This window comes from Triturus cristatus, chromosome 11, assembly GCF_964204655.1.
Source record: "Triturus cristatus chromosome 11, aTriCri1.1, whole genome shotgun sequence".
NCBI lineage: Eukaryota > Metazoa > Chordata > Amphibia > Caudata > Salamandridae > Triturus > Triturus cristatus.
In genome coordinates this window covers 933,418,356-933,443,243 of record NC_140594.1, presented here as the reverse complement: position 1 = coordinate 933,443,243, position 24,888 = coordinate 933,418,356, and the positions used below count along the sequence as shown (strand labels likewise).

At 41.6% G+C, this 24,888-nt stretch overlaps 1 protein-coding gene across 4 annotated transcripts in view; it reads left to right on the top strand.

Annotated features, from left to right (window-relative positions):
- The window catches only part of YEATS2 (YEATS domain containing 2), a 1,415,500-nt gene that overhangs the window by 96,018 nt on the left and 1,294,594 nt on the right, over positions 1-24,888 (top strand). For all 4 annotated transcript variants that reach the window (XM_085634927.1, XM_085634925.1, XM_085634929.1 and 1 more), the window contains one exon: positions 12,202-12,294. In XM_085634927.1, coding sequence (XP_085491053.1) covers positions 12,202-12,294 — 93 coding nt within the window. The remainder of the gene's footprint in view (positions 1-12,201; positions 12,295-24,888) is intronic.

Here is a 24,888-nt window from a genome sequence, read left to right as displayed (position 1 = left end):
GCTTCGCTTTCTCGTCTGGAGCTTGGGCTCTATGCATCAGCCTGCCATGACTTCCAGGCCACGCACAACACTGCTTTTCTCTTTTCGCCACAAGGATGCTTCTTTCCGGTCCGGGAGGACCTGGCCTGGCAGTTCGGGCTGGATGCTCCCATGAGGAACAGGGTCAAGACTGATTTGCATATGGTTGGGTCCAAACTGGGGTGGCTTAGTGAGCAGAACGATGATGGATTCAAATCTGTGACTGTGGACGAGTGTCTGAAATGCTTCAGCACTCCGTCCATCATCTTATTGTGTTTGCAATAAAAAAAATAGTCTCCTGCTGAATAGTAGGGCTTTCTCATTGTACAAGAGGTGTTTTGGAAGTTTGACTGTCAGAATGGTGGTTTCACTAGCGTTTGGAAGTGCTACACAGGTCATTTGCGAGGTAGGTGCCATTGTCGGGGATCGATTATGTGCTGCCAGGTTTATGGGTTTGAGACGCTTAACTGTGGTATTTGAGTCTACTTTCCTCATGCCAGATGGCAAGATGTGCTTGTATTTGCCCTTCTCATTCTCCCCTCACTGAATTCTGCTTAACAAAGAGGGTATTCTTGGCAAGTAGGGGCATGGCCTGTACTTTGGCCCTGCAGTGGGTCAGAGTTATTGGAATCTGCAGAAGATTCAGAAAGAGTAATCAATCTTCGATTCTTATACCTCCCCCCACTGGCTGTGATTGTCAGGTAACTTATGTTCACTTTCAGTATGAAATTGACAATGAAGGTAAAGTTAGGTGTTCTCTTTACTCAATGTTTTTCATATTATTTATAAATCTTTCTATTTGTCTTTATTTTATTGTTGTAGCCAACAAATCCACCTCTAACCCCTTAGTCTCTGAGGCTTTTCACCCTAGTGCTGAACCCTTTTTGTTTTTGCTATTTGGGGTACTTTGCTCTTACACCTCCATATTTTTGTTCTACATAAGGTACCAAGGTCAAATTTGCATCCTTTTTTCCCACCATCATGGGGATTCGAAAGGTCCCAGTATTTGTGGATTGCCCTGGAGAGGACCTAGAAAATAGGCAAAGTATAACTCAATTTGGGTTTTTGGGGAAAAATGGGAGGAAAGTGCTGTGCAAGAAAATGACTTGTTTTCCCTAAAAATGTCATCAACAAAATGTTTGCTGTCCTAAAATCATCATCTCCCCAGCTTTCAGGAACAAGCTGAGCTGTATCAAAAAAACTTTTGTTTTGGTATTTATTTTTTTAACAAGTTGTCTATTTTTCCTTATTTGTGTGGTATCAACCTAGGTCCAGTTTGTGGTGGAAGCAGGTGTCAAATCCATGGTTAGTACAGGAAAGCTGTACATTGCTGAAAAGAAGAAAATCTGATTCAGCAAGGGGCCATTTGTGTAGATCCCTTAAATGTTCCCAAAGGAACTAACTCTGGAAATAAAAAAGTATTAAAAATAAATAGGAAAAAACAGCCATTTGTGACAACATTTTCAGCTGTAACTTCTTGTCACAATGACAGATTTACAAAAGCATTATACCATTACATCCACTAGGAATTTCTCGTCCCAGAGATATATAGAAGTAGTAGGTTCTCCAAGAACTCTAGGTACCCTGAGGCAACAACTCAGTTGCACCTTTGTGTTTTTTTGTTGAAAATATTTCTATTGAGTATCACATTCAATTTACAGTTACATATTTCAAGTAGTAATCGTGTTGGAACCATTACCAGAAAGTCATTTGGAAGACATCGTGTTCACATGTTGTAGCTCAACAGTCGGAGAATACCAGCAGTTCACAGATATGAACAAACTGCTACCCCAGGCAGCTAGTGACAATTCCGATAAATGTAATCTAGTGCAATACCCATTTCACCCCCCACCCACAATAATCCTCCCCCAACCATACCCCAACAAAACACTTAACCTAAGTGCCGCTGTATGGCTGTAACACCCCGCTGATGTACCTGCGTCCAGTGAGTGCCAGGCCTAAGAACCCCAACAAGGGGCCTGTACCAAGGGGGGGAAAAGAGGGGGGGGAGGGAGGGGGAGAGGGGGCGGGACAAGGAGGGGAGTAAGAGGAAGAAAGGACCATAGGGGGTAGGAGGGAGGGAGAGAATATGAAACCCAGCCGGGGAGAGGGGAGTACAAGGAAGGCATTCAGGCAGGTTACCGACTAACATGAGTCCACCAGCTCCTACCCGGCCGCCGCACTCTCCCGCGGACCATATTGCGATACCACGGGATCCAATTCCTCCATCGCCTTCAATTGTTCTACTAGATGTGCCCAGTCCAGTGAAATCGGTCGTTTCCTCTGACCCCTATACTCCTCTTGGTATAAGGCCTCCCTTTCCGCCACCGCCCATCTGCCCGCCACCTCACGCCAGGCGTCTACTCGCGGCGCTAGGGTAGACTTCCAGCGTTTTGTTATCATACGTTTTGCCAATATCAGAGCCAACCCTGCAAATCTGCGTATCAACTTTGCTTTTTTAGGGAGGGGGAATAGCCCTAAAAGACAGGCCTTGATGGTGTCCCATGGAGCGCGCCCCGTCAACACCGCCAGCCCTCGAATAATCTCTGACCAAAACCCCCGCAGCCGTGGACAGTACCATATCATATGTAGGAAATCAGCGTCAAGTGTTTGGCATCGCGGACACGCCGCGGGGTACATCTTTCGTATTGTTGCTGGGGCAAGATACGCCGTATGGAGGATAAACAACTGGATCGTTTTTAAGCGGCAATTCCGAGAGACTCTTCGGGGATGCTCTATTATTTGTGCCCATTCCCTATCTTCCAAATTCCGCACCAAGATCTAGTCCCATTTCTGCCTGAGATGCAGCAATGGAACATACAAATGCTCTCTCAAGCCACGATAAAGCCAGCGCACCAGGTATCGGCCATGTCCCATAATGTGTAAGGACCTCAGCAATTGGAAAGTTGGGGGCTCTACCCGATCCGTGTACCAGTAAGTTTGGATGAAATGCACTACGGTCGCATGCGTGAGGAATAAGGTGCCAGGCACCGAATTGGCACGTGCGAACGCGTCGTGCTGCATCAGCTGGCCCTCGAGAAAGGAATCCCCGACTGTCTCCACCCCCTCCCGAGTCCACCCCTGCAGTTGATTCAGTGTTAATACCCCTCTCCTAGTCGGCAGTCCACACAGGGATACATTCGGGGCATACGGAGATGGTAACCTAGCCATCTTTTTTGCCTGTGCCCAGTACTGTAATGCAACTTGCAACAAGTAAGGAGGATCCCGCAACTTCTGTGTACCTGGACATAATTGCGATTGAAGAAGCCCTCGTCGTAAACTCAGTTGCACCTTACATTGGTTTTCCTTCTGGACCAAGTATAGAGCAATTTGTATGGTAAAATATCAATAGTGGAAAGAAGGGTATGAAGGAAACATATGCATTTCTTAAACATACACCAGATACTGAGTATTGGAGCAGTGGTTTTTTGTACCCCTGTGAATATGTGAGTAGCCATACTAGCATGTGATTCAGAGGGCATTTTGAAAAATGTCTTATTTACTGCACACTGACTTACATTCGGAGGACACAAATGCAGAGAAATCCAGTTGGTAATAACAAATGTTTTACTATTCTGTGCTCCCACATGCCTCCTGATAAAAACGGTACCCCACTTGTGTGCCGGAACCTGCAACATAAAATTACCATGGAGACATCATATTTCACCCAGCTGTACTTTTTTTCACAATATAGGTAGCAGCAGAATTTGGCTCCAGCTCAGCCTGCACCCATGGAAACTTGGACTAAAAACAAAAAATGTTCCCACATTTTTGTGAGGGAAAGTTCTGGGCTCTGAGCATAGCCACAAATGTCCTACCACCTAGCGTTCCCCCAAGTATCTCGATAAATATGGTACCTCACTTGAGTGGGTAAGCCTAATGCCCGCGACAGTAAAGGGAACCCTACCAAACCCACACATTTCTGAAAACTAGACAAGTGGGGGCGTCCAAGGTGTTGCTTGCTTGGATCTCACACAGTTTTCTTATCCAGAAGCCCTTGCAAACCTCAAAACTAAGCAAAAAACACACACATTCCTCACATTTCTCTGAGGGAAAGTTGCGGAATCTGCATGGATCCACCCAGCTTTCCCACACGTCTCCCAATAACAATGGTATCTCACTTGTGTGGGTGTGCCAAGAGACCACATCCCTAAAGTGCTATGTGGAGAAATTAGTGATGCAGGACACTCGGGGGATTCCAGGTTGTTGTGCCTTGCATGGCTCCTATGAATTTTTCCTATCCACAATGCCATGCAACCCTCAAACTTTGCCAAAACCACGCATTTCCCTTACATTTCTGTGATGGAAATCTCCAAAATTAGCGGAAATCCCCCAAATTCCTACCACCCAGCGTTACCTCATTTGTCTCAATAAAAACGCTGCCCCACTTGTGTGGGTGGGCCAAACCCATGACAGGAACGTGTCGAAACAAGATCAGTGGGAGTCCCATAACGTTAACTTTGTCTTACCCTCAATGACCTGCAAACCTCAAACTTTGCCTGAAATACACAAATTCCTAACTCCCAGCATTACCCCACTTGTCCTGATGCAGAAGCAGTCTGGGCCGAGCCATGGGCTTGCCAAGTCTTCAGCTTCTTTCGGAATGTAACATTTTAGGAGGTGGCTCTGATGTGTAGGGGCAGGTCTTCTAGGCTTTAAGAGCAAGGTAGGAGAAGCACGACTGCCAGTTCTGGTGCTCTGTATGCATGCAAGTAGGAGTCTGACTAAGCAGAGGTGTCTGGGAGGTTTCTGAAATCTGATGCAGTTGTTTAGGTATGCTGGGCCAATGTTGTGTAATGCTTTGTGTGCATGAGGAGTTTGAAGAGAGCTCGCTTGTGAATGGTGAGCCACTGAGGCTTGAGTGATGTGCATGTGGGGTGAGAGGTTGAGGGTGAGCCTGACTGCTGCATTCTGTATGGTTTGTAGTCATCTGGCTAGTTGAGTGAGGAAGTCATTGAGTATCAAAGTAAGTGCAGTGCATACCAAGTCTAAGTATTTCCTATATGTTCATGTCTCAGTCTCTTTCAAAGTCCTCACTAATCCTGTACACTTGCCAAGTGAGCATTTATAAACTCCTTCGGTGGCAGCTACCTGAGACTCAGGAAAACGCGTCTTTCATGTGCTTTTAGCACACTTGGTTGGCTAAATCCAACTTCTTCTAGTTTGTGGATTAAAGTTGTGGATGTCTGTGGATGCCTCACAGCCTACATTCCTTGAACTAAGTAAGCATATATTTATCTTTGAAACTAAGGTAAACATACTGGGGAAATACTGTCTTAAGGTCTCTAAAGAGTACTTCAAAACTGCTAAAAGCTTTAGGTTTTGCCGCACAGGGTACTCCGTAACAATGTGGCCTATGTTCTGTCCACCATTCTGTGCAGTCCTGTGACTGTAATATGTGTATATGTGTACCTTTATGATCTCCCCTGAGGCGCTATTGCACCCCCAGGGGACAACAGTAGAGTAACACATATCCCCCCCCCCCCCCAATAATGGGTTCGACCCATATGCTAGAAAGGCCGACCCCCTACAAATATGCGTGTCATATGTATGCCCCCTGGGGGGCACAGTGGCAAACACACATTTCATGAACATATAAAACCCACTGGGGTGGGTGGGGGGCGGGAGTACTGGACTGACATAACAGCCACTTTATCCCGCTGCACCAAGCGTGAAGTGCCCTCCCATTGGGAGGTGTATGTATTGCATCTCTTTAAGAGGAGCAGGAAACACAAGGTCACCACACAATTCTTAGACCTGGGCCTAGTCACGGCGAATCGCCTGATCACTAAAAGATGGAAAGCACCGGCGGCATCCCATGCATTGGCCTGGCGCTGCTCCTTGCTCAATTAGGCCAGGGCAGAGGGCATGGCCCTGCAGAGGGAGGACCTGCTGGGGCTTTGCAAGCTCCCCCTAGATATAGATTTAGGGGCTATTGTGAATTAATTACAGAAGTTAGTTACACCCCCTGAAGACACAGGAAGAAGCAGGGGTTTCAGCAGCTCTAAGACAACATACCACTACCATTATTGCGACGCCTCAGTGTGGACAGTGTCTCACAATCCCCACTCGCCCTGGCAGATCATAGGACCCTCCTATGCGCTACAAGCAGTTATTCATCTGTTGCACCACTTCAGGGCCTTAGCTCACGGACGGTTACCCCTTTCCCTCAGTTAAGTTATTATGTCCTCATTATGTTTTACCCTCTGCCCACTCTTCAGCGTTACGCTGCATCACGCATAGTTCGACGCCACAATACGCAGCGGGATGGCTGTACATCCACTTGCACCTCTTCTCAGATGTTCTAATGTTGTTGCTCTCCATACTACACCATACCGGACACAGTACTCACCCTCCATCACTACTACATCCTCCGCATACATTTTGTTAATGTATTATTCCTCAGTGTTCGGGCCGTTTATCTATTGTTGTACTGCACTGTTAAAATTTATAAATGAAAAACAAATTTAAACCAAAAAAAAAAGCCGCCTGGTGGGGGAGGGGGTCAGCCCTTATACCTGAGAGGCATACCCCCCCACCAAAAATGAAGCTACTTCCTGGTGTCTACTGGTTCTTTCTTTAAGAAAGGCGTCACTACAAAGGGGAGGTTCTCTCCTTTCCAGTGATACCTCCCTCAAAACTTGGGAGGTCATGTAGGCCTAAAATCTCCACTGGACACCGGAGAGTACTCACCTGTTCCGCCTCATGATGAATTAATGTCACAGATAGACCGGAGGAGGAATGGGTGCTTAATTGGAAGGGATTCCACTTCACACCCACCCTGGTTGTTTTAATAAAGGACATCTCTAGTGCAAGCACTGGAGGTTTCTTTTAAAACCTCCCAAATGTCAGCCTTTCGCCACGCTGGGGAGGGAGTGCAGAAGTTGGACAGAGGCCAACAGCCGCACCTAAGGAGCTAAGAAGCTTTTCTCCAGTTTGTGTATCACCTTAATTATTTTCTTGCTGTGCTGTAGTGCCATATTGATAGCCAGTTCCATCCAGCACCTAGAGCAGGTTGTTTGTATATAGTTAAAGCATCCACACATTTTTTAACCTTTCCTAAAGATCACTGGCACATTGAGTGCCTGTAGACCAAGAGTGATGAAATCTGCCTTAATCTACTCCATTAGCATGCAAGTATGAAACTCGGCTCGTACTTGCTTATTTTTACACTTCTCTAATTTTTCAGGAGCTCCTTGCTTGGGATTTGCTGGGAGTTAATCGGAGGACCCAAAAATGGAAGACCGACTAAATATTTTAGCTATATACTTATCCGAATAGGTGGGACCTAGAGCAAGTGTACTGCCCTCTTATAAAATGCATGTTACTTTCTCACACTGGTTGTATGTTTTTTACCTTAGTGTGTTGATCGTCCCTTAACTGAAGTGCTTGCTTCCAAGTGAGTAGATCTTTTCAGTCAGTCATTTCAAACTTTATTCGGCAAGTTAAAAAACAGCCATAAAAGTACATAAAACATTTAATTAAAAAAATTAAAAATACTATTAGATATAATAGAGTAGGGCTAAAGTGCATAATTTTAGAAAACACATATTTCAGCAGTCCAACATTGACGCATGAGTTACCAAATTCCAAAGGCCAGTTAAATCTAATAACAAATACTTGTTCTTGAACTAATTGCCTTCAAGTTAAAAAGAGCAAAGTTAAAACACACTGAATTATCATTTAAAGCACGTAAAAAATCCTAATATTCTGAGCAACAAAAATAGGTTTAAGATAGTAGTGCCTATAGTTTGGGTATAATCTACAGAATAGCATAAAGTCCATCGTGCACTGCTTACTCACACCATTGCATGGGCACAAAGTCTATTCAGTTGGACACAACTTCACTGTAGGAAAGGCTACCAGATGGTGTACAGTGCCAAACCTAAATCTTATCAGCACTTCTCGATGTTGGTCGTTAGTGAGTTGGGACAAATAATGTTGGTAACGCTCCTCAAAAGAAGGTGACATGTTCAGGTCAACTGTCGATTTTGTTATCTTAGATCGCATTTGACGATCTGCTCTATGCTTAAAAAATACCCTTAATCAGTTTCTTAGTGAGTGACGGGACCTTAGAGGGGTCATCCCACACTGACAAGTTAAATAAAGAGCTAAAAGAGTAGTTTAAATACACCAGCCACGGAATGCGATCTAAATTATCCAAGGTTAGACAATATGAAATAATTGATTTATTAAAACTGGTTTCCTCTTTAGACCAGATAGAAATCCAGAGAAGCAAAGGTCTAACCAGTAGCAGATCCTCAAAATGTCGTAGGCCAAGCTCATATTGAGCAATAAAATTTGAAGCAGAGGCGGGAAGATTAGGTGTTTTTAAAAAGCTATTTTCCTCAAGTTGTAATTGCTTACTGCAGGTGTAACCCCACAGACCGGCCCCAAAGGTAGCAGTGGCCACGCTACTGGCCTTGTATAGCTCCACCATTTTGTTAATCAACCGGCTACCTAGCTTAGATGAAAACCTAAAAACTCCGCTTCTGTCATTGGCAGGTTTGAATTTAGCATTAAGAACGTGTTGAGCCCAACAGCCTTTACTCGTGAATAGAACTCCCAGGTAACAAAAAGAATGTACTCTAGTGATAGGTGTATTATCTATAAAAAAAGGACCTGTATTTTTTTGATTTACGCCTACATATCATTGTAAAGATTTTAGATTTATTGGAACCCATATTTTTTGAGGCCATATACTCCCCAAAAGCATTAATTAATTTCAGTAAGCTCATTGGGTCCTGGATAACAACACAGTGTCATCAGCATATAAAAACACTGGTATATGGCACCCAGCTGTTCAAGGAGCATCAGCTTGTATGGCCTGCCGAAAATTGTCGACCCCATTGATAAAAAGTGAAAATACTAACTGGGCAAAAACACAGCCCTGTTGAATGCCTCTCTCCACTTTAAAAGTGGGTGAACATTCTCCCTGGGATCCATAGTGAACTTTAAAAGATACATTTGGAAAGGAAACTAACAAGTGCTCTAGGGGCACTAAGGAAAAGAAACGTTGTCCAAAGGATATTATGATTTAGACCTGGTATATATCCCAGTCAACAGATCTAAGTTGACGCATTGCTCAGTTGTCTCCAGGCCTTTTCTAAAACCAAACTGTGCTGGAGATAGAACAGAATTCTCCTGGGCCCACTCCTCCAACCTCTTCAAAAAAATCCTGCTTATCACTTTTACTGAGGAGTCGAACAACGAGATAGGGCAGTAGTTTGTCAGGTCTTAGCTATCGCCCTTCTTAAAATTTGGTACTACAATGGAAATGGCCCAAGAAGGTGGTATCTCGCAAGTTACAGCGGCATTAAAAACCCCATTCAAAATAGGTCCCCATAATTTCTTAATTGTTTTAAAAGCATCTATTGGCACCCCAATGGGCCCAGCAGCCCTTCCCCCAGCACTATTGTGCAAAGTTAGGACCACCTTTTCATTAGAAATATCTAGGGGGAGAGGTTTATGCTTAAGCATCACCCCATGTGCCTCTATACTACATTCCTCATACTTAAAATGGAAAATGTTATAAAAGTGATTCACCTATGTTTCACATGATACGAAAGAGGTAAACTCGGGGGTGGGGGCGGTATCATCGTTCTTTAAGAAAGGGGCGTTAACCATGCCCCAAAATAGTTTACAATCATTGGATTCAGCGACTGAAATCAACCTGGACCATGCCTCCTCCTGGAGAGTCTTCTTCCTAGCAGCAATAGCTTGCTTATATTCAGAATGAAGAGTTTTAATTGGCATATTGTCCCTAGGAGAGCCATGTAAGGCCATCTTCAGGCAGCACTGGAATTTCAGTGTGCATGGGTGGTACAACTATCCCTTTTTATTTGTTTGAGAGGGGTTCGCTTTACGCTTCAAGAAGGGCATTAATGGTACAAACAATACAATTAAAATTCTACAGTAACCTATAGGGATTCACCTCATCACTCAAACTAATTAATTTCCATAAGATTTCCAATTTAAATAACAAAGAAGACTATTAGGGTTTATTCCAGCCCATTTAATCCTCACCTTATTAGGCCTTGTAGGAATAGTGTTACTGGCCACGGAAAATGTTAAATTTTTCTTCCTCCCCCAAAATAGAAACTGCAACATAACATGGTCATGGTCACTTAATGTGGACTGGACAGTACTAGGAGTACCACACTTATGACATGCAGGGGCAGACACCAATAGATGATCAGTAACCGTAGCATCATTTCTTCCCCTAAAAGTAGGGATTTGTTCCCCATTATTTCCTCTTTCACAGATCAATAGCTGCAGGTCATGTTTATCAATAGGGGCCAAGGGGCAAGACTGAATATTAAAATCTTTTGCTCATAGTATTACAAAATTGGATTGAATAGAACGAAGGAAGACTTGGAAACCAAGGTCAAGAGCATTGGTTACCTTATTCCGTGCAGAATCATTTCATTTCATAAAAACTTTATTCGGTTTTACAGTGTGAAAACCATAAAAGTCACAATGTATATACACATCCCGTGCAGAATCAAACACGTTATTGTAAGAATTCCTTACCACCAAGTCATACCCCCCTTGATGGATAACCACTGCAACTGGGAATAGGATCCTACTGGTGATGGTTTTTAAAGAATTACAGGAAGCTTGTTAGAAATAAGACTCTGAAGCCCTCCCTTTGGCCCGCCCTGCACAAGAGGGTATAGCGCCTGAAAAGTGTGAAGAAAACCCTTCAACGTGAATTTGGGCCCACACACCATGTTTCCTGGATAGAAAAGACATTGAATATGGTACATGCCCACTCCATGTTTCCTGTCTTGTTCAATAGCCCTCCTGCATTCCATGTTGCAAATTTTATAATGACCATCCATGACTTCGTTGATAGTCCTTGATAATAGAGCTGTAGAATCAATATTAACGTTATTGGTAGTATCATGGAGCGTAAAATTATCCTTATTATTACAAACCCCCTTCCCTGGTAAATCAAGGTTGGGCGCATCCATACCAACATTAGACCCAATTCCACAAGCTGTGTCAACACTACCTGGCCTTGCGTTAGACCTCATGTGCTTCAGTCAATCATTATCTTGTAGGTAGCTCAAACCCTGGAACTTATTGTTAGTGGCCATAAAATAGAGCTTCAAATAGAAAGAGTCCACTTACTTCCTGGGGAAGGTCCAACTGCATACAACCGGATAGGTTGATAGTCGAAAGCACTGTGACAAAGGATTAAGACAATAGAATTGCCACAAAACCTTAGAGCCAAAAGAATGGGCCAAGCTCAGCCTCGATCGGCCGTGGGCGGGGCCGCTTCTGGCAGGGTCTTCGCCCGGGCGTGTCCCGTGCTGCGGGTGTGCTGGCACGCTTGTAGCACGATCTGTCATGGCTCTGCTGGGCGCGCGGTGGACTAGGGGACCGAGTCTCACCCCAGCTGTAGCAGGAATAAGCACTTCAGGCAGTTGTGAGGCAGGGAGACGGCAGGACTGTGGAAGCAGATTTTTCATAAACTGGTAGTTACTATTTACCTTTAACTGTAATGCTATTACAGATTTTTTCCAATTATTGCAACTTTTCATTATCAGTTATTTATTCCCTGGAATTGTCACTGTAAGTCCTGTTCCTTTTCCCTGGCTCAGTGGCCTTTCAAGCGACATCTTTTTAAGGCATTTCGTAATAATTCCCCCCAATTTCGTACTACTTTAGAACCTCTAGGTGCTTCACACTGTCTTGTCCTGATGATTACCTTATAACTGAGACATAAGGTTGGAATATTGACATTACAGCAAGCACACTGTTGTTTACTCAGAAATATGAGAAACTGTTTGGCATACCTGTATCTGCGTACCAAGCCTTTGATTGTTTATGAAGGGGTCCACTTTTGTCTATACATTCCAGCATTCATCTACACTGTTTACACTGAGTGATCACCGGGGCACTGACCACCTTATGTGCTGTTCTTCTGGTTCACATGTGCATTAAAATGTCATTACTTTGTCAAGTTGATCTTTGTCCCGTTAATTGCTTTGGTAGTTTGGTTACTATGAGTATTAACCCTGTAACTACAAAATGAGCCATTCGTGATGACTTAGGTTCTTATAGGTGTATAGAGTTGTCCTTGCCTCCCATTAATACTGAATGGGGACAAGTCTACACTGGAGGATGTCACACTTGTAATTTCCGGCTCTAATGTACATCAATTTTATTTTTCAGCGCCTGCTCGATGCCAGAAGAATGATGGACAAGCTTCGAGCCTGTATTGTAGCCAATTATTATGCATCTGCTGGTCTACCCAAAGCTCAAGAGGTAAAATTAATACATTTTCATAGCGAATTGGAAAACACAAAATCCTTGAAAGCTTTCCACCAATGCTTGAGTATCTTGGGAATTAAGCTCTTTCCACATCCTGATAATATTTAGCTAACGCCTATAATAGCAATAGAATCAAATTAATTGAAAGTGCTTATGTCACACCTGACCCCTCTAAGCAAAATCTCTTTCATAGGTGAACATATGCATTTCGTCAAAATCTTGGTTGCGACCATGAAGGTAGAGAGCATCGGCCCTCCATTGGAATTATGATGCCTAAACTGGGTATAACTAAGAACATATAGCGCAACCATTTAGATTGGTGGAAGTAAAGTTGGCCATTTTAAGTATCCAGCCTAATAAAGCGCCGGGACTCGATAGGATCCCAGGTGATTTATACAGAGAAGAACCAGTAGTTTGGGGCCCATACCTTTGGCTATTATTTAATGCGATACTGCAGGGGCTACCATTGGCAAGTACCTGGCTGGGGGCGGAGATAATTCCAATACACAAGAAGGGCTCTCCGCTCCAACCTTCTAATTATAGGCCGATTAGCCTTATTGATGTTACACAAAAAATTTACGCCAGGCTATTGTTACAACGCTTACAGATTTGTTCTAGTGACAACAACATTCTGACGCCGCTTCAGGCGGGATTCAGGGCCAAAACGTCAACAATTGACCAATTATTCCGGTTGCAAGTGCTTTACTGGAAGCATGTGGTCTTGGAAGGGGGTAGCCTTTATCTTATATTTGTCGACCTAAAGTCCGCATTTGATATGGTGGATCGGAATCAGCTATGGACCATTTTACTAACAATGGGGGTTCCGCCATACTTATGCCACCAGCTTAAGATCTTACATGAAGTCACTTTTGCGAGAGTACACTTTGGTAAACAAGGTCAGTTAACTGGACCTTTCCCAATTGAGAAAGGTGTTAGGCAGGGCTGTGTCCTTGCACCGACCCGGTTTTCTCTTTTTCTCAACGGGCTTATCGAAGATCTCTTAGCCAAAAACGACATCGACTCCCCCAAATTGGGCGCCCGAAGATTTCCCGCCTTAATGTTTGCGGACGACACGCTCCTGCTTTCAAAACCCCCTATGGGGATGCAGCGCGTGTTAAATCAATTTTCCAAATTCTGTACTAAAAGGAATCTGGTGGTCAATATAAATAAGACTAAGTATATGGGTTTTAATGCCAATACTGTTAACTGCCCCCATCCAATGATGGAAGGCAGACCCCTCGAAAGGGTCCCAACCTTTTAATATTTGGGTTTGACTCTGAACGATAAAATGGGATGGGGTCCACAAGTGGCCAAGGCCAATTTAAGATTAACCCAAGCAACTGGGGGAATTCTAAAAGTACAGAAGAATTGTACTTACAAAATAATAAGTGCCCCCCTTGAAATCTTTAAAGTTCAAGCTAGGGCATCATCCCTTTATGGGGCGGAACTTTGGGGACACATACCAGTAAGTAACCTATCAATAACTGAAAATAATTTTATAAGACAATTATTGGATTTGCCAAAAAGCACTCCCTTGGTCCCGCTCAGACTAGATTTAAATATCTGCTCAATTGCAGATGCTATTGCTGTCCGGCCCTTACTCTATTGGAAGCGCCTGTGGAGCACTCCTGAGCTGGTGAATTATAAGGAGGAGCTCAAAGTTGTCATGGCTTCACTAGGATCTGGTAGGATCCCTTGGTTAACATTCGTAAAACAGTCACTTATATCGACTGGGTTTGAGGAACTCTGGTTAAATCCCGAGGTTTCCTGCCCAGCTATTTCCAAGAAAACTATGACAAGTGTTGTAAAAGAATTTAACTTAAGGAATCTCTTTCGCTCAGTAAAAACCTCAAGCCTAACTGATATTTTTTTGGACGTTAAGTCCTTTTATAGCTTTGAGCCTGAGATTGATGCAATACAACCTACCTTAGCAAAGAAGCTTTATTTGCAATTTAGATATGGCACTTTGCCCTTTTTTCATAATATTGATAGGTGGAAAGGGGGACCGGCACGTCCTTGCCCAGGTTGTCGAACTGAGGAAGAAACTCCTGTACATGTTATCCTCTTCTGTCCAGCATATGCTTACATTAGGAAGAAATGGATAATTCAGTTGTGTAAAAACCTGGGTATAAAGCAATATTTGGCCTTTTTTAGGATATTAAAAACAGATACCGACGCAGTGATTGTTTCTGCAGTAGCTAAATATTTGCATTCAATGTGGATAATTCGAAGGAACCTGATAAACAATGCTGCTGTACACTAGTATTAAGTTAATGGATATCGAGAGAACAGATAACATGTCTAACAATCATCCAATTACTTGAGATTATATGCATGAAATGGATTGTCTGATCTGTTGTACTGTTGTTTATTTTTATGTGCTTTTATGGTAAATTTAACCGCAATAAAGCTTGATTGACTTGATGATGTTTTTAAATATTGGCATGTATGTTAGCAGTTAAAATACTTTATGCATCAAGTGGATTGGGCAACGTCTTCAAGGGTTCGGGACCTCTTGTCACCATCACTCTATATCACACAGAAAATATCATGATTGTGAGAATAGAAGACATTGACATTTTGGTTAGTTGGAGTTATGCAAATGTATACTGCGATCCATCAAATACAGTCAAAAATAGAGGGTTCATACACTTATAATTGTTAGAAGTCCATCATATGGCTACATACGCCTAGAAATGGAACTTAAATTAAGGGAGAGACCGCTCCCCTTTAACTAATGGGAACTTGATGTATCTCAATATACATTGAAGTTTGAGATAGCTGAGTTAATGCACCTACAAATTGTAAGAATCTCTTTGAGTACCAATTGAAACACATGTAGATGTTTAGGTAGAATGATCTTCTTGATCATGTTGCATCTTCCACCTCTTAATCACAGATATACATTTCTTAGCAGAGGTTCTCAAAATATGCATGTATATGAATAAAGTGCAGCTTATGAGGTCAACCCATGTATATCATGACCTAGATACTTATGGTCTGATTTAGACTTCGGTGGATGGGTATCCTGCAGAAACGTGACTGATATCCTGCCCGCTTTATCACAAGTGCCATTGGATATAATGTACTTGTAATAAGACGAACAGTGTATACGTCACGTTTGTGACAGAGTAATCCATCCGCCAAACTCTAAATCAGGTTCTTCATCGGTCACCAGATGTTCCCCCATATTGAGTATTTTACAAGATCCTAGTCCCAAACTCTCCCACAAGTATTTGTGTCAGCTGAAAAGCATTGTGAGGGTGTTGTATTATACATACAAATATTATCCATATAAGCCTTGATATTGGTGCGAACATTTAGTACTATGAAGGGTGATCCACAGGTAAAGTTGAATGTGAGCAATATGAAGTTCCAAGCCCAGTGTGAATAACCGATGAAGTGAGCACTCCTCTTGTGTTGTGGCGATGGGGAGATATTCTCGCCATCACACACCTTTTAACTTTGGGGCTAGATTACAGCTGACCAAATCCGGCTAATAAATTGATATCCTATCCTGAAGTGGGGACAAAGCTTCCACAAATACAGAAAAGAAATAATTTTGAATGCCTTTTCCTGGTCAAGGAGGAGCATGGCCATAGGATAGAGGTCGCACTGCAGAATAAATATTATTAGTGTGGTTAATGTGATCCATTGTCCTCCGCCCTGGCACATAACCATGCTGGCATTCGGAAGCAAGACTTCGGAGTTAGTAGTGCTACTCAGTGAGTTAGCTTGATTTCCTTACTTTTTTTTTTCTTCTTTTTTTAAGTTTCAAAAGGTAAGTTTATTAAAAGTATGTCAAAGAAGAAAGAGACAAAATATTCAAGTAACAGAGCATCAAAAATAAACATTACAAAGCATAATATTAATGGTACATAGGCAAATAATCGCTTTAGAGGAGAAGGTCCATGACAACATTTTTTTTTTTTTAAAAAGGGGTATAAGGAGAGGAAAACGAGTACGAAACATAAGAATTATGCAGATAGAACAAAATTACAATATATCAAGTAATAATTAGAAAAATAGCTAAAACATATAAATCAAGGAGGCTGAGCAACTTCCTGAACACATGGTATTGGAGCAAAAGATCTTTTAGCACTTTCATCTAAAAACGCTGTAACTGGAGACCATAGAAGTAGTCTTTTGTGCTTTAAAGACATAGGAAAAACAAAAGTTGGGTCAAGTCTGTGATTATGGCAGACGGAGTACCACCAGGCTAAATATGAGAGTTTGGAGGCATCCTTCCAATTTTTTGTGATCTGCTGAAAAGCAGCAGCTACTAAGAGATCTATAATTTGTTTGAACTTTTGGTTTGTTCCAATTAGGAGAGAGACTTCCTAGAAAAATATTTACAAAGTAAGGGGGACGCTGGTTCTAAAAATAGCGTTGATTTGGGTCCAAATTGAATCCCAAAAATGCATAACATGAGGACATGAAAAAAGTAAGTGATGTAGATCTGCCTGTGAAGATGAGCAAGACCAATAAGTGTTTGGAGCGTCAGTATGCATTTTATGTAGAGTAGCTGGTGTTGGCAGTAGCCTATTATAGATAAAGAAAAGAGTTTGTGAGGTACTAGCTGCTCTGGACGACCTTCTGATCTTTAACCAGATTTTATCCCAAATTGATATGGGCCAATGTGTATCTAGATCAATCTCCCAGGAAGTTTCAATCTTTGTTTTAGTTCTTGGTAAGGAAAAGGGATAAAAGATAAGTGTAAAGGGTGGATGCCTTAGGTGAGCTGGACAGAATATTTGACCAAGCGTGATCAATTGTTGGGGAGGAAAGAGGTAAGGATTTAAAATATGAGTGGGAGTCTAATATGGTAGAGCGTAAAATTGAGAATTTATGTGAAAATGACGAAGGTAAGTGAAAAAGAGAACGAGCTTTGGAAAAAGTTAGAAAGACGTTGTTTTCAAATAACTGATGTACCCACAAAATGCCTCTATTTCTCCAAGATTTCCAATAGATCGGTTTCTTCTTAATGCAAATAAAATTGTTATGCCAGATAGTGGAATTGAGAAAAGTGTTAAAATCGTGTGGTTCAATATGAAGAAGTTTATTTAGACTATTACATGAGTATTTAATAATTGGTGTATGTAGACTTTGCGGTTTTCTCGTAAAAGATAAATAGTCTTGAAAGGAAAACAGAGAAAGGAAGGAGTTTTCTAAATCAATCCACAGAGGTAGATCCGGAGAGGGGATAGATAACCATTTGGATACTTGTTTTAATAAAAAAGCTTTATGATATTTGGGAAAATCGAGGAAACGGACACCCCCTTCAGATTTCGGACGCAACAACTTTAGTAGGGACATTCTAGGTTTTTTGCTCAGCCAGAGAAAGGCGGTAAGGATGGAGTTAATTTTGTGAAACCATTTCATAGGGATAGAAATTGGAATGTTAGAAAGAAGATAGAGGATGATAGGCGTTAGCATAATTTTAATGTTATCAAGCCTTCCCCACCATGAGAGATATAAAGGGTGCCATTTGGTTGCGAGGGAGCTAGGCTTCTCAATGCATTTGTTGAAATTTAGAGAGACTGATGATTTTATGGAGGGGGTGAACTAAATACCAAGATATTTTATGTGAAGGGGGTTCCAAGTGAAATTGGATAGGGAAAAGTCTTCTTTGAGAGTATATTTAGATAAAGGCAAAATTTCACACTTGTCGTTATTGAACTTGTAACCGCAGACTGAGGAATACGATTTAACCTCCTTCAAGAAGGTCGGCAAGGAGTTTTGAGGTTGGGAAAGGAAAAAAAGAACATCGTCAGCATAAGCAGCTAATTTGATTTGTAAAGAGTTAGAGGTGTAACCTGTAATAGACGGGTTCTGTCTTATTTTAGACAAGAAGGGTTCCAAGGCTAAGTTAAAGAGGAAAGGAGATGGGGAACATCCTTGTCTTACTCCTCTATGAAGATAAAAGTAAGAAGAAGTTAGACTGTTGGCAAAAATGGCGGCTTTAGGACTCGAGTAAAGAAGATAAATCAAACAAATGATTTTTGGACCAAAACCGAACTATCTTAGAGTCTGAAAAATAAAAGGCCAATGTACTCCATCGAATGCCTTCTCGGCATCTAGAGCAATGGCAGCAAAGGGTTCTGATAGATTTGGTGATTTGGAAATGATATAAAAAAATAAACGAGTATTGTCATTATTAGATAGACCTTTGACGAAGCCCAATTGTTCCCTACCCAAGAGATGGGGGAGAAAAGATTCCAAACGAAAAGCTAATGACTTTTAATTTTTTTTATAATCTATGTTGACTAGGGAAATGGGTTGATAATTTTTACAATAGCGAAGATCCTTCCCCACCTTTGAAATAAGACAAATTAAGGCGTCCATAAAAGTTCCAGAGGAATTGCCAGAAGAAAGAAAAGAGGAGATTAAAGAATGTAGTATGGGTTTCATGATTTGGGCGAAAAGTAAAAAAAAATTGACAGTGAAACCGTCAGGCCCAGGGGCCTTGTCTTTTTTAAGGGATATAAGGGCATTGAGTAATTCAGTCTGAGTCAAATCAGTTTAGAGGAGGTCCAAGTGTAGAGGCAGAGAAGAGGGTTTGCGAATTGTAAAGAGATAGATGGAAATATCATCCTCGATAGGATTTGCTTCAGGAGTGTAAAGTTGTTCGTTGAATTGAACAAATTCTTGCAGGATATCAGAATCTTTGTGTTTAGAAATATTAGTATCCGAAAGTATGGATTCAATATGAAGTTTATTCTGTTTGTTTTTTAAATAATTGGCTAATAATTTGCCGGATTTATTTTGGCCACCATAGAATTTGGCGCTAGTTTTTAAGAGAAACAAAGAGGCAGCATCAGTCGTATCTTTATTATATTGAATCTTGGCATTAATGAGGTCAGTTAAACAATTTTCTGACTTGGAAGTGTAGGAAGTATGTTCCAAGGTCTTCATTTTCTAAAGAAGTTCCTTATTTAAACCCCAAGCAGCTTTCCGTTTAGCTGAAGTATACCGAATGATAAAGTCACGAGCAGAAGCTTTAAGGGCGTCCCATATTATATAAAAGGGCAAAGTATTGGTATTATTTAGAAGGAAGTATTCATTGAAAAGAGAAATAAAGCAAGTATTGAAATGAGGGTCTAGAAGCATGGAATTGTTAAAGCATCATCTCCTGGGAAGATCAGAGTGAGGTAATAGGTCTAGCAAAATGGAGAAAGGGGCATGGTCAGAAACGAGTATAGGACCTATATATGCAGAAATAAGAGATTGGGATATATTGTGTGGTGTGAAAAAATAATCCATTCTGGATTGGGTCTGATGAGGTGAAGAGTGAAGAGTAAAAAGTATATTCTAGTAAGGACAGATTGCATAATCTCCATGCATCAGATAAATGCAGTTGTTTTTATAGTTTGCGTGAAAGTTTTATGTGCTTTGGAGGGAGTAAAAGGAGTTGTAGATTCCTATCTAAAAAAAGGTCAAAAACTTGGTTGTAGTCTCCAGCCAAGATCACATTACTATCAAAATGCTGAGCTATCAATTGATTTAAATGGGACCAGAAAGGAGCATCTCCAGAAGTAGGGGCATACACTTTAAAGAGAGAGAGAGGGATACAGTGAATCTCCAACTTGGTATACAGCCATCTACCTTCTTCATCTCTCGCTTGCGAAATTAGGGAAGTTTTCAGTGATTTGTGAATGAGAGTGATGACACCATTACGTTTGCCATCTCCGTGTGAGTAGAAAAGTTCACCAACCCAGTTTTTCTTAAGTTTTAAAGATTCAGATTCAGTGAGGTGGTTTCTTGCACCAAAACAATTTTGGCATCCAATTTAGCTAAATAGGATAATACCCTTTGTCTCTTAATAGGGGAATTTAAGGCTTTTAAATTCCATGTAAATACCTTTAAAACCATAGATCGAGGAAATGGAATAAATAATACAATGAATCAATCATAATGCAAGTACCATTCAGATATAAATGAGATGCAAATAGATGCAAGTAAAATTTGAAACTTAAGAGTAAAAAAAGAGGAAGGAGGGAGGGAAGAGAAATCATGTAAGCAAAGAAGATTGAGGTGAGAATATGAGAGTGATCGTAAGTGTAAGAGAAAGCTAAGAGAAAAAGGAGTGAAAAGAAAAGCTGCTATGGAAATGGCAGTAGAAATGACAATGAGAGAAGAAAAAGAAAGAAATGGAGGCAAAAAGATAAAAATAGAGAGGTAAAATACATACCAATGAGAAGAACAAAAATGACATACTTACAAATAATCCAAGACACATGTAAGGCGGGGAGGGATGAGGCCACATGGGAAGATGACGCATCCCGACAACAACCAGGGAGGCGGGAAGGAACGAGGGCCGACGAACAATATAAAATAAGGGAAATTACAATGGAGGAACAAGACCTGCAAGGAAAAATGAAGAGGTTAACGAACACTCAGAACAAAACCACTAGGCTAGGATGGAACAATATCAACAAACAAGGAAACCTAAATAAACCAACAACATTATATAAGACGAGATAAGAACTTATGCACGTTGAGAACAAATGGAATTACTTTTGATACAATGCGGAAGATGAGGAAGAATCCATAGACTCCAAGTGACAAGAGTTGAGAGAACTTTTCAACTTTATGGGATCCTCGTATGAAGTAGTCTTAGTTTTGATGGTCTGCGTCTATCAGCTGTAGGTTTCGAATAATCCTGAGAGAAGAAGAGAGGATTGCCAGCCCATGTAACTCGGTTGATTGCTCTGGCAGCTGAGAGAACCTTGAGCAGGTCAGTATACTCTAAAAAATATAATATAACTCCTCTCGGTTTCTTCGTGGAGAATGAAGTCGCAGCAGATGCAGGACCCAAACGATGAGCACGTTGGATGTCGAGCTGGACATCTTGAGGCAAATTAAGGATCTTAGGAAGAAGGGACTTGAAGAAATGAATGGGGTCAGAACCCTCTGAGCCTTCTGATAGTACGTAAATGTGAAGATTATTACGCCTGTTTCTGTTTTCAACTTGCTTTTGGAACGTCGACACTTGAAAATGAAGAGCATCCATTTTGCTACTGGTAGAAGAGAGAGATTCGATGCTTTGTTCCACTGTGGTAATTCTGTCCTCCAAATTTGACCATCTATCCGTTAGAATTTGAAGCTTAGAGTTGGTCTCCTCAACAAATGGACGAAGAGCGGTAATTTCTTCCAGTAACAGATCCATAGAAACTGAAGATGATTGTTTGGGTGGGGAAGGAGGATCCTTTTTTAGTCGTTTACTTGGCGCTTTATTTGTACCAGATGAAACTACATTGGTGGAAACAGCAGCAGCCTTAGGCGAGGAGTTAGTTGAATCTCCTATTTAAGAACAATTTGATCGCAGTTTAGAATGAAATGAAAATCTGCAACCCAACGACGATGTACGGAATAAAACTCTGAGAGGTTTGCCCATACAAACATACTAGAAGTAGAGTAAAACAGGTTAACAGAGATGAGGGCAGTCAAGAAGGCAACGTATCCGCAAAAAGAGCACGTTGAAAGAGGGTCACAAAATTCAAAGCGACATTCTTCAATGTGTCAGGGTGAGAGGGCAGGGGGTGTCACTACGTCTATCTCATGCAAAAAGACAGTTTCAGAATTTCATGTTCAGAATTGATCAAAAACTGTAAAAGGCCAAAACGAAAAGAAAAAGTAGCATGCAGCTGAGGAGAAGCATTCTCTTTGGTGGTATCACAGATTAAAAGACGCAGCTGGGGTGCAGCATTCTCTTCAGCAATTATAAACAAGTCTTGTGCACACGTTTTAAGATAATTAAGCCATTCACAGTATAATAAAAGTAGTTCAACACTTGTAGTTCTCTGAATGTTGTTTAATTCAAGTTGAGTTCATGAAGTTGAGTTCATCAATACAAAAGGCGCCAGCCGACACGTGTTTCGTCAACAGGTAGCAACCTGTGACTCTTCAGGGCTGATGTAAACGAGTATGGGAGACGGTGAAGATTCCAAAATGATCTGAAGGTAAAGATCGGGTGTGCGTATAGCAATAGCTGGAAATAAGTCGAACGGGCAGGTTGCTACCTTATTATAGTTATTATACTGTGAATGTCTTAATTATCTTAAAACGTGTGCACAGGTTTCTAGCCCACACCTTACACAGGGGTGTTGGGTCTTCCCCCGACCTGTTTGCACCGTTAAGCCTTTGTTCTTTTTCCTCTCGCTACACCCTACCATTTACCTACCTGGGCGCCATTTATCCTGTTTCCAAAACCCCTTGCAGAAGATTTATATTCTCTTCAGCAATGTTGTAAAAAAGGCTCAGAGGAAAGTGTATAAATTCCTGTTAATTACTAGCAGGTTGAGAAAATGTATGCTGAGAGCCATGACGTAGCAGATAACAGAAACGGGCTCTCGTGAAACACGGACTAAAAATCCCTCAGAAGTGCGAGTCAAGATGGCGGCTGCATCCGAGACGAGGCCGCAGTGTAGCGAGAAATGATGAGCCGCTTTCAGACAGCGTGTCTGCTTCAGAAGGTATTCATCTTGAGCGGCGAAGCTTCCGACGCTCAGGCGTTGAAATAAGTCTGTGCAGGCGGTGTGAAGCGCGTCAGGCTTGGCTCCCCCTTCGCTGCCTTGGGAGAGTCAGGGATCAGCCGCCATTCCCGTTGGACACTAGCCACGCCCCCCCTTGATGTCCTTACTTAAGAGTGACATCTAATGTTAAGACATTCCCTCAAGAGGATTTTTTGTGAAGTACCATATTACTTCTGTTATATGAGCCTGGTGCACTCACCGTCTTTGTGAAAGTTCCAAAAACACAATTGGTGCTAAATATTCTGTACAAACTTCATACAATTGAGATGACAATCATACTCGGCAGATTTATCATTGGACAAACTCCTAACTCTATAAACTTTTTGCATTGCAAAAATAGCATGGGGTTAAAACATTTCAAACTCATTTCCCGCGAATGTTCCCAAAAGGACCTTCACTAGCACGTAGTACTACAATTAATGGTTACAGTTTATGACAGTCATAGTTAGTAATTTGTTTAATATGATACATTTTCTTTTTAGTATCGATTACTCATATTTCTACAAAAGATGTAAAGGTGCCCACCAGCTTCCCATTCAGGGCGCAATCAGCTGAGACACCCCCCTTAAGCATTTGATGGCTTCATTTGACTGAGCTGTTAGGGATAGTTCATAACTGGGACCTGAAACTAAAATAACCAGTTCACCAGATTGTGTGATTACTCCCCACCCAGTAATGTCAGATTTAAATGGGGATTTACAATTTATGTATAATTTGTATAATTTATCGCCTTCAAAAAGCAATCGATATATGCTGCCAATAGTCACTCAAGAATGTAGCCTGCCTCGTTAGGCAGAATTAACCTAACTATAATGCTTTGCAGTTTGGTGGGTGCTATCTTTAATAAAGTTTTTGTAATCCAAATTCTCAAGCATGATAAGTCTATAAGAACCTCACAGCTAACTGTCCTAGCCTCAGTTAAAAATAGAGATGCTCCCTAGGGAAGACACTTGTGGCAATGCCACAGTCAGCAACTCAGTGAATAAGCAGGTATGCCTAGGGGTTCTTTACATGCCTTAAACAATGTGTTCCCCTTTAGGTTAGGAAGTTTATCTTTCCTATGGCCCTTGTCAGTAGACAGGGATATTCTTGCCTTCTTAACTTCCTTTTATCAAAATATTAGCTGTTGTACACCCTGCTCTGTCACCCTCTGTGATAACTGTGCAAGGAAGGGGTAAAATAATTTCTTCTAAAGAGTGCTAGAAAAGGTGAGGAAAGTCTGAATTAATCAGTCTTAGAAATCACAGACCTTAAACTTTTCTGTTTGCAGAATTCTGTGAAGCCATTTTGCAGCATTGCCAGCTTGTTTTGCAACTTTCCTTGTAAGTCACCTGAGTTACAGCTTCACAATACACTTCCTTTTGCGTTTAAAAAATCGTTACATTCTTTTAGGCTACAGGGTGTAAGATACAAATCTGTTTGTCTCAGTGCAGTATGGAAAATCTACCTGCTTGTCATTTGGTTCATAGGCAATTACCATACTGTCGTAAATAAAGTATTACGCACTCATAATTTCTATATGTATCAATATGATCATGCATAAAGCAAGAGGCTGAGTCTGTGGTATCAGGTTCAAAAGGGCTTTATTCCAATAACTCGGGTTATAGGGAGAATAGTTCCATCACCACAAGGGATCAGGATGGGTCTTCTGCTCAGAATATTCTCCTGAAATATTCTCAAACTTTATTCACAGAGTACAGTATATATACATTCAATATTATACGTAAGCAGAAGTGCTTCAGGCAGAGCAAGAGAGAATGAGATAAGAGCATATGGGTGTGTAAGTAGGCGTGAAGGTGGGCGTCCATGTGGGCGTCCACTTGATGATCATAGGTGAATGTCATAGGTGGGTGGATGCCTAGAAGGGGTTGCGTGATCAGCTGGAACTTTACTGGAACTTTGCCTTACTTGTGCTCAACTCGAGCATGACGTGTAACTGACGTGGGGAAGGGCTGCTGTGCAATCGGGGAGTCTGGAAGTGAGGCCTTCAGTGTCAGGACGACCAGCACATCTTGTATTATCTGATATCTAAAGTCTGGGGCAGGGACTGATT